Source organism: Echinops telfairi, unplaced genomic scaffold (assembly GCF_000313985.2).
Source record: "Echinops telfairi isolate 266 unplaced genomic scaffold, ASM31398v2 ScPeMD7_7475;HRSCAF=8513, whole genome shotgun sequence".
Classification (NCBI taxonomy): domain Eukaryota; kingdom Metazoa; phylum Chordata; class Mammalia; order Afrosoricida; family Tenrecidae; genus Echinops; species Echinops telfairi.
Genome location: NW_022111379.1, coordinates 15,289,997 through 15,300,550, shown reverse-complemented (window position 1 = coordinate 15,300,550; position 10,554 = coordinate 15,289,997). Strand labels below are relative to the sequence as shown.

At 44.5% G+C, this 10,554-nt stretch overlaps 2 protein-coding genes across 5 annotated transcripts in view; one reads left to right on the top strand and one right to left on the bottom strand.

Moving 5' to 3' along the window:
• The window catches only part of CAMKMT (calmodulin-lysine N-methyltransferase), a 470,081-nt gene extending 465,632 nt beyond the window's left edge, over positions 1 to 4,449 (bottom strand). The window contains exon 1 of the mRNA XM_030884357.2: positions 4,259 to 4,449. Within this exon, the coding sequence (XP_030740217.1) occupies positions 4,259 to 4,396 (138 nt within the window). The 5' untranslated portion in view covers positions 4,397 to 4,449. The remainder of the gene's footprint in view (positions 1 to 4,258) is intronic.
• Positions 4,450 to 4,911: 462 nt separating this feature from the next.
• The window catches only part of PREPL (prolyl endopeptidase like), a 39,733-nt gene continuing 34,090 nt past the window's right edge, over positions 4,912 to 10,554 (top strand). For 2 of the 4 annotated variants that reach the window (XM_004699764.2, XM_004699762.2), the window contains exon 1: positions 6,431 to 6,799. In XM_004699764.2, coding sequence (XP_004699821.1) covers positions 6,581 to 6,799 — 219 coding nt within the window. In that variant the 5' untranslated portion in view covers positions 6,431 to 6,580. Of the gene's footprint in view, positions 5,006 to 6,430; positions 6,800 to 10,554 lie in introns of those variants that run through there. The other 2 variants (XM_045285714.1, XM_045285713.1) reach the window with 2 other exon arrangements.

Here is a 10,554-nt window from a genome sequence, read left to right as displayed (position 1 = left end):
GAGCTGATACCAAGGGCTCAAGCAGAAAGCAAATGTTTTGAGAATGATGATGGCAAAAATGTACAAATGTTCTTGACACAATGGATGTATGCATGGATTATGATAAGAGTTGTACGAGCCCCCAATAAAATGATTTTTTTTAAAAAGCTGGAGATTACATAATAGGATTCTACAAAACCAACAACCTCTTCATCACAAATTCCTTTTTTAACACCACGAACAGCGACTATACATATGAACTTCTCCAGATGAAATATACAGAAATAAAATGTATTACATGTGTGGGAAGAGATGATGGAGAAGCCAAGAGCAGCTAAAAGTATACCTGGAGTCTACAAATGTGCTTGACACAATGGATGGATGGATGGATTGTGATAAGAGATGTATGAGCCCCCTCATAAAATTATTTTTAAAAGTATACCTGGAGCCAACTGTAGGACAGACCATCAATTGCTCATAATTAAGTTCAGATTGAAGGTAAAGAAAATTAAAACAAGTCCATAAGAGCCAAAATATGACCTTGAGTATATACCACTGAATTTGGATAACATCTCCAGAACAGATTTGCTGCACTGAACACTAATGACAGAAGATCTGATGCGCTGTGCGATGACATCAAGAACATCATTTATGAAGAAAGCAGGCGGGTGGGAGATGGGGGGTGGTGAGGGGGTTGTAGAAGCAAACTGTGTATGTGGTAGGGGAGAGAGAGTACTCTGTAGAACTGATGGTGATGACACAACTATTCTAAAAGTTATTTAACCATGGGGGGGGGGCGGGTGTTCTCAAACTGACTGTGATAATGACTGGAGAATTCTTCTTGCTGTGAATGAACTTTTGAATTGTGTGAAATGTGGATTAAGTGCCAATAAAACTGTAAAAAAAATAAAGGGTAATTTAAAAGATAGAAAAGATCAGAGTAGATGTCAGAAGAGACTAACGCTGACTCTTAGTCATAGCCAACACAAATGGAAGAAATGAAGCCAAAGGGCTGAACAGAAATTATCAAAGGGCAGCTCAAGAAGACAAAGTCAAACATAATGAAATACTTAAAGACCCAGAGCTAGAACACCAAAGAGGGAGAACATGCTCAGCACATCTTCAACTGAAAAAACAAAGAAACAATTAAGCCTTGTGTTGTAATACTGAAAGACTCTATGGGCAAAAATTTCTGTGATGCAGGAAGCATCAAAAGCAGATTGGAATAAATGAGTCACCGTGAAACAAAGAAAGAAAGAAAGGAGAGAGAGAGAGAGAAAGAGAGAGAGAGAAAGGAAAGGAAGGAAGGAAGGAAGAAAAGAAAGTAAGGAAGGAAGGAAAGAAAGAAAGAAAGAAAGAAAGAAAAACCCTAGATGATATTCATCCATTTCAAGAGCCAGCGTATGAACAAGAACCGACGCAATGGAAGGAAGAAACCCAAGTTGCACTGAAGGCAATAGCCAAAAGCAAGTCTCCAGGAATTGACAGAAAAATTTAAATCTTTCAACAAGTTGATCAAGCAGTGGGAGCATTCATTTGTCTATGCTAAGAATTCTGGAAGAAAGCTACTTGACTAACTGTTTGAAAGAGATCCCTATTTGCACTCATTCCAAAGAAAGATGAAGGAAGAAAATATTCAAATTACAGATCAATATCATTGATATCGAAGAGAATATTCAAATTACAGATCAATATCATTGTCATCACATGCAAGTAAAATTTTGCTGAAGATCATCCAACAATGGTTTCAGTAGTACATTGTCAGGGAGCCACAAAAGGTTCAGGCTGGATTCCAAAGAGGATGTGGAGCAAGGGATATGATTGCTGTTGTTAGATGGATCTTGACGGAAAGCAGAGATTACTAGAAAGCTATTTACTTCTGTTTTATTGACTAAGGAAAGCATGGACCATAAAAAAATATGGATAGCCTAGAGAAGACTGGGAATTCCAGAACATTTCATTGTGTTCATGGAGAACCTGTGCACGGATCAAGAGGCAGTTGGGTGATTGGAACAAGGGAATATTGAATGTTTTAAAATCAAGAAAGGTATGTATCAGTGCTGTACTCTCACACCATATTTATTTAATCTGTATGCTAAGCAAATTATCAGAGAAGCTAGATTATAGGAAGAATAATGCAATGTCAGAATCGGAAGAAGGCTTATTAATAATCTGCGATATGCAGATGACATGATTTTGCTTGCTGAATGTGAGGAAAATTTGAAGCACTTGCTGATCATGATCAAAGATCGCACAACGTAAAGAAAACCAAAATCCTAACAACTGGACCAATAGGCAACATCATGATAAATGGAGAAAAGATTGAAGTTCCCAAGGATTTTTGTCTTGCTTGATTCAACAATCAATGCTCATGGAAGCAGCAGTCAAGAGATCAAACGACATATAACATTGAGTCAATCTGCCTCAGAAGACCTCTTTAAAGTGTTGACAACCAAGGGTGTTACTTTGAGGACTAAGTTGCACCTGACCCAAGCCATGGTATTTTCAATTGCCTCATATGAGTGTGTAAGTTGGACACCGAATAAGGAATATTGAAGAAGAATCAATGCATTTGAATTATGGTGCTGACAAAGAATATTAAAAATACCACGGATTGTCAAAAGAACAAAGAAATATGTCTTGGAAGAAGTACAACCAGAATGTCCCTTATTAAGCCAGGATGACGAGACTTGGGCTCAAGTACATCAGACGTATTGTCAGAAAAACAGTTTTTGGAAAAGTAGAGAGGGGGAGAAAAAGAGGAAAGCCCTAGACAAGATGGAATGCCGTAGTGGTTACAGCAATGGGTTCAAACATAAGAACAGTTGTGAGGATGGTGCAGGTGTTTCATTGTGTTGTACAGAAGCTCACTATGGGACAGAACCTACTCAATAGCACCTATAAAGACCAAGAATCAATAAAATCCTAACTGGAATGTTTAAACAAACCTCAGAAGCACTCAGCCATCGATGCAGGGGTGGGGAACCTTTTTTTTTTTTCTGCCAAGGACCATTTGGATATTTATAACATCTTTAATTAACACACCCCTTATGTGACGGCTAGAACGGCTTCTTTGAGTTGCGGCCTGTGTTGCTGCCTGGTATTGATGATTTCCAGGGCCTTATATAGCCCTTGGCTCGATGTCCCCCACCCCGAACTACACAGGGTGCCCGGTGGCACCGTAGTGACAGGTTGGGCTGCTAAGTTCAAAGTCAGCAGTTTGAAACCATCAGCCACTGTGCAGGAAAAAGACGAGGCTTTCTACTTCCCTAAAGAGTTATGGTATCGGTCTCGGAAACTCACATGGATAATTCTACCATTTCCCATAGGGCAGACTCAAGAACACTGCAAAAAAACTCCCCAAATACTAACAGTACATCCTCTAGTAATAGTCTGCTTTTCAGTGGCCTTCTGGAAGAATAATAGCAATGGAAAATATCCCCTCAAGTCAAGTTTCCAGCGGGAAGCCTAAGGCAAGGGCATGACAGACTTCAAGCAAGGATCCCTCAAATGTGCAGGTCAGCGATCACAAATCAGAAATACCTGGCAATGCTGCGCACACGTGATCAACCACAGCTGCGGCAGCACCAACTTTGAAGTATCAGAAGATACCGTCATTCCGAGTATTACCAGGTACCCTCGCGAATGCCTAGTCCACCCAGGATACCGAGAATCTCACCCTTCAAACTACCAAAAGGAAAAACAACACCCGTTAGCTGTCACGGTGGCAACTTTGCCTACTCCCGTCCAGCTCCGTTATAGGATAAACCCCGAGGTCACGGCCGGCAGGGCCACAAGTCCAAACACATTCAGACACGTCGAAATCCACGAGCCTGAGGACCGGAGGGCGCAGACTGGTCACCGGCTTCGACAGTTAGGTGACAAGTTAGGAAGTACGAAGAAAGTTGGTGGGAGTCACCCTAACAGAAGCTGGAGAGAAGCGCGGTATGGAGTTGGGAGCGGTGGTCTCGCCAGATCGACGGACGTGCAAAAAGGGGAACCCCCCCCAAAAAAAAAGACAGCTCGCTGAGTTTCCCAGCAGCTCAACCAGGGCTGCCCTCAGCCCCACCTGATCCCTTCCTTCGGGTCCACCTATCCGAAAGAAAGGGGGAGGGAAAAGAGAGGCAAGGTAAGAAGAGGGGCGCAAGGAAAGCGAGGGGGCGAGTCTGCGGTGGCCCCAGGCCAAACTGAGGACACTCCAAAGGCTCCGGAGGGCACGCACTTCGGTGCCCGGCACCTGCGAGGGGAGTGGCCAGAGCGAGGACGCGACGAGCCTTACCTGGCGCAAGAGCTTCCAGCGGGAGGCCGCCAGGGCCGCCGAGACCCTGGGTCCCCGAGCGGCGAGGCCGCCTGCACTGTGCCCGCCTGCGAGCTGCTCGGCTTCGCCGGCCCTGCTGTCCCCGACCCGCGGCTCCATCTCACGGAGCCCGGGGCTGCCCCAGCCACAGGTCTCCTCTTCCAGGACCTGGCGGCTTCTTCCCTGTCAGGACCTGTGACGCCGGGCCTCCCTCCCGCGGCCGCGGCGCGCCGTCCCGCCCGGAAGTCCGCATTTCCGGTATTCGCCGTTCCCTTGGCAACCGCGGCCGCGCTGACCTCACCGCTGCACCAGTCTGCCGGCGGCCATCCTAAGTGAGGGCGGACGGGAGGCTGAGAGCGCGGCGGCAGAGCCGGTGCGGCGCTGCTGCGCCCAGTCCCCGTCCCCGCTGCTTCGGCTTTTAAGTCAAAGGACTCTCACTACCGTTCGTGGTCCCTGCACCTCCTAGGAGGAGGGGAAGGAAGCCCACCACCCCCTCTCTTGACCACAGTAAAGATGGCGAGCCACGCCCCGGACGCGCGCCAGGTTGAGTGACGGAGCGACGTGCTGCAGCCCGGCTCTGCGTCGGTTGTCGCTCCCCGGCTGGCCCGGCGCAGACGTCGGCTGGACGCGGCGGGGGTGACATCTGCGCTCGGTCGGACCCGCTGTGCGCCCTCGGCCTGCCTTCCCTGGTTGCGGGGCCCACCGAGGACGGGCTCTGTTCCGACTTGCGTACGTATGGGGTGGTGCTTGGGTTTCTCCCCTGGCCCTTGCCTGCTCCCACCCGGCCGCCTCTGGCCCTCGGCCCCGGCGAGTGGCCTGTGTCCCTCCACTGCAGGGCGCTTGCTTCCGTCCCCTCTCGCTCTCAGGGCGCTTCATTCTCGGGGTCCAGAACGTAGGTGCGCTGCGGAACTCGCTGAACCCCACCGGGATCCCGAACCTTGCTGCGGGTTTTCTGGCTCGGAGTGGAAAATGAATGGACCGAAGCGGCGGACCTAAATGATGGTGCTTTAGCCCCTTGCAGCCCCTGGTATTCAGAGCCATGTAAAACGAATCTTGGCTGCTTGTCCGCCATCCCCATCCGCCCGTTATTTTGCTGCGACACATAGCAGATAAAGGGGGCGGGGTGAGGGGGGCGACCGCGTCGTAGCTGAAGGGATCTGTTGCAAATCTAACGCCGCGGGGGGAGGAGGGAATTTTCTGGAAGGACTCCCATGATGACATGCAACAGTGTGCAAAGTGCCCAGATTAATCCGATCCTAATAATAGTAGCCACCTTGGCTATTACGTGCCAGACAGTGAGTTCCGAGCTTAACCTAAATTGTCAGGTCTTATTCTTAACGGCAGCAATCCCCTAAGGGGTAAATGGTGCCATTTTTTCAGCCCTTAAGGTAAATGGTGCCATTTTTCAGCGTTGCCAATGAAGAAACTGAGGGTCAGAGACAGTGATTTGCAGAAACCAAAACCTAAACAACAGGTTATATATCAGGGCAAATAACCAACTCACCAGCTAAAACCAAGGGTTTGGTTTTGTGCATCCTGAAGCATTGTGAGTAGTTGTTGTAATGCACATGCTACATGCTTTACTCTTTTTTTAAGGTTAAAGACTAATTGTTACGTCCATGATTTAAGAGACAAACTGGTTTGGACATTTTCCCATCCCCCTTACTTAGTGACCCTGCATCAGTTTCTTAAACCTCTCAGACCCAGTCTTCTCACCTGTAAAATAAGCATAATAGTTGCAATTTCATTAAGTCCTTAGAAAATTTAAAGGATATGAAAGCATCCTGGCACATAGCATGTGCCCAACATATTTAGGATCCTCCCCTACCGTCCACAGCTAGGCGCTTTCTAACCGGTCTTCCTGTCCACACACACACCAGACATGTTCACCATGTGTAAGACCAGAGCCATTTAATACCCTCAGAGTTCCTACAGTGATGCCCCATTGCATCGAATGTACTTCTTTACAGATCTTTATTTGTTTGTTTGTTTTTTGTTTTAGTTTGGCCCTGTGCGTGCCAGATTGAGTGCTGCGTAGCTTTGAGCCTGGTAGGCATGCCATTTTAGTCACATCGGCCAGGAATATGATTTGAATGAATCTTAATGTACACACATTTTCAAACTTATTTAACCTGAGTCATCAACTGTCTCCAGGTACTCAGAACCTAAGGGGTGCCCGGTGCTGAAGGGGAGGGATAAGAACTGCCCGTCTTAGATGCTCTGAAAACCTACTGCAGTATCTATGCATGCCTATACAATTATTCATGATGCTGGCAGCCCCAAACAGGACATAAACCTGACACCATGCAGCAGAAGACCCAATTATTCCTCCAGGCTCTGAAGTCTAGTGTTCCTCACCTTGGGAAATGCATGCAGAAACAGCCTTTGAATCACTGGCACTTCGCTGAGCATTGTTACAGTAGAATAAAATTGAGAAAATACCACCTACCCAAGTGTCTGCAGAATAAAAACAAGATATCAGAGTTAGCAAGAAACATCCCAAGTCGGAGCTTCTCCTGTAAGGTATGGACTGTTTTAAGTTAAACTATTTATAGGTCATTAAAGTTTGTTCTAGTTAAGCAATAAAGTAGGGATTTTTCTAATTTTCTCAGCAATTCTCATTTGATCTTTTAAACTCTCAGGTTCAAGATTCTGTCACAGATTTGTGTAAGAAAACACACCCATCAGTAGCTAATGAAATAAATATTTATGAACTGATTCATCTTAATGTACTCACTAATGCTTTTGAAAGTATAATTCTTAGAATGCCATATTATAACCCTAGGTAAAATCTAGCACACTGATCATTTTATGAACTCCAAATTCACAAAATAGGGCTATGTGATGAGTGTGTTGTTTTGCTGTTAGACGACAAAAGGATGGGGGTGGGGGGAGGACGTGTGTCTTTAATCATTTGAGTCCTTTAATCATTGAGTACAGAGGGCATGACTTCAGTCTTTCTGACCTCACTGCCTTGACATTGTAGCATGACCACACCTCCCAGTTTGCCAGAGGCAGTGCCAGTTGACACCTGTTGTCCCTGTGAAATTATTACTGGTGTCCCCTTCCATCTCAGCAAGGTCCTGGGTTGGGTTATCAAGTTCTGTGGCCATCCTTCTGACTGGAGATGCACCACTCTCCATTTATGCTGCTGCATCTTTCCCCTTCATTTTACTTATTACATTTTGCAGGTTTCTTAAACTATATTTGGTTTTGAACTGTTGACCTTGAGGTTAGCGGCCCGTCTTAAATTATATTTGGGAGTGATGTTTTTGCATTGTCTTTGCATAGCTTGTGACTTTTAACATTTTAATTTCTGGTTTTATTTTGTGGCATGCTTTTTAAAAATCTTTCTTGACTCAGTTTTTCTAGTTACTCTTTTAAGCGGACACTTGAGGTTTTTTGTTTGTTTCAGCTTCTCATCTTTTACTGTTAGTCCTTACATTTTAGTCTCTCATGGCTTCATTTAGTACTTTGATTATCACTTTACTGACTTAGAATTCCAATATTCTTTGTTCCTGCATTTTTATCTTTTTATTATGGTAGATTTATCCTGCTTTAAGAAAATAAAAAAATTTTATTTTATTCAGTGGACTAATTTATTTTTCGTTGTGTTAGAACATTTTTTCATCTTAGGCCTTTATCTCATGTTCTAGTTTATAAATAGTAAGCAAGAATTCTCTCAGGGTAACAGCTGCAAGAGTAGCTCAGATCCTACACAAGAGGTTATCTCCTCCCCCACCCTCCTTCCATTTGTCCTTGAAACAAGTTTACAATTCTCTCGCATGGATCTTTTACTCTGACTTTGTGACTCTAAGAATAATAATTCTTCTACTTGATATAGTGGCCTTGCTTCTACAAGTTACATGCCAGCCATTTCCTTCAGAAGACATGAGACAATCTAAAAGTTGCGGTCACGATAACCCCTGGGGCCTGAAGAAGCTTTATAAAGATAGCACTGCAACTGTGAAGAGACCTCTAGCCAAGAACAAACCTTTCTTTCAGAAAACACCTGCTGAGTTCTGCTTTGTCTCCTCCCGAGGCCTAGTGAAATAGGAAAAGTCATTACCACCCTAAAGCACCAGTACTTAAAGACTTAAACAAATTAAGAAAGAGCAAGTGAAAGCAGCATCTATTATGTAATAAAAATGCTGGCAAGCAAGTTACCCAGCTATGATTAGTGTGACCAGGAGCTCTTAATTTTTCTGGCTGGGGAACTAAGAAACTTTTTTAAAAAGTAGATTCCTAGAGCCCACCCTGGTTCTGCTGGATACAAGTCTTTATGGTTTCCCAGGTAATTCTGACATAACCAGCCTCCACTGACAGATGCACATTTAAGAACTGGAGAGACTTGGTGATCTAGTATTGCTGTCTTAAACCTACCTGGAGACATTCAATTCCGAAGTTCTTATTGGCAAGTCTGCCTGAGCTTTTCATTTTGCACGAGCCAAATGGCAAGGTGAACTTACTCCATTACACTCACATACCAGATAGTGATACTCAAACGTCAGCATCAAATCAGATCGTGCAGTTCTGTGTTATGATGGGTTGCTCTTTCAGCTTATCCTGCACTGATCTGCCTATAAAGTATTTTCTGAACTCTTTGATCATTATAATGTGAAAAGGCTACCCTCACCACCACCACCACCACCACCACTGTGCTCTCCCCTCCCCCCCAAAAAAATAAGGAAAAGCAGAGAGATTGAACAGATGTCAATTGCCTGTTTCTGCAACACAGATTTGTAAAATTCTTGTAGTATGGGTAGTTCCTAAGATAGGTAGGTTGGCAGTTACCCTGTCACTAGCACTCCTAATTGTTAAGAATCACGGATCAAAACTAAGGATCACAGCTTCAGGAAAGGAGACCAAGAAAACGTGGCAAAGCCAAGAGGGAAAAAATTATAATCACAATTGTGTGTGTGTGTAATCATAGTACAGTGCTGCCAAATGTCATAACTTATTAAAAAAAAACTCAGATGAATGACGAGACACTAAACCAGGGTCATGGCCTTGCGCTTGGAGAGAAGATTTGAAGGACACTTTGAAAGAAAGCCAATTGTACTTGGCAGTGCGGGATGGTCGCCTTTATTTCGGATCCCTGGTAAGCACTGTCAGGTAAGAGTTAGACTGCTAACTGCAAGGTCAGCGGTTTAAACCCACCCACCACTCTGCAGCAGTAGAGTGAGCCCATCTGCTCCTGTAAAGATTTACAGCCCTAGAAACTATGTAGAGTCAATACAAGCCGGAGCTGGCCCAATGGCAGTGAGTGGGTTAATGGAATCAAAGAATATAAGGTGATGATCCCTAATTTATTTAAATTCTAAAATCCAAAAAGGTTTTTGAATTGTTTTTGAAAAGCTTGGCATAAAGGCTACTATAATCTTCACTGACTACATATTTTGCTGTAGAGTCAAGTTATGGGTTAGAGTGGTGTCCCCCCTCATTCCCTCATTGGGATATGTGCCATACTGTTGCCGTTAGGAGCTATCAAGTCAGTTCTGAATCATAACCACCCTGTGCACAGCAGCGAAACACCACCTGGTCCTGCGCCTTCCTCACAACTCTTCCTGTGTTTGAGCCCCTTGTTGCAGCCACTGTGTTGAACCATCTTGCCAAGACTCTACCTCTTTTTCATTGACCTTTCTACCAAGCGTGGTGCCCTTTTCCAGGGACTGGTCTCTCAACTGGTCCCAAAGTACATGAGATGAAGTCTCACCAGCCTCATTTCTAAGAAGCATTCTGGCTGTACTTCTAAGACAAACACATTTCTTTTTCTGGCAGTCCATGGTACTTAATAGTATTTTTTTGCTGGGACCATAATTCAAATTCATTAATTCTTTGGTCTTATTCAGTGTCCAACTTTCACATGCATATGACGCGATTGAAAACCCCATGGCTTGGTTCAGGCACACCTTAGTCTTCAGAGCAACATCCTTGATCCTCTTCACTTTAAAGAGGTCTTGTCTTGTGCTGCACATTTGTCCTGTGTAGTATATCTTTGTATCTCTTTTTTTTTTTTAATTATTTTATTGAGGGGCTCTTAAATCTTAGAACAATCCATATATCAATTGTATCAAACACATTTGTACATATGTTGCCATTAATATTTCCAAAACATTTTCTATTTGAGCCCTTGGTATCAGCTCCTGTTTTCCTCTCCGTCTCCCACCTTCATGAAACCATGATCAATTTTATATTCTTACTGTTATTTCTTGTCCTACACTGTCATTTGTCTCCCTTCACCCGTCTGTCTGTTATTCATCCCCCTGGTGGGGGGG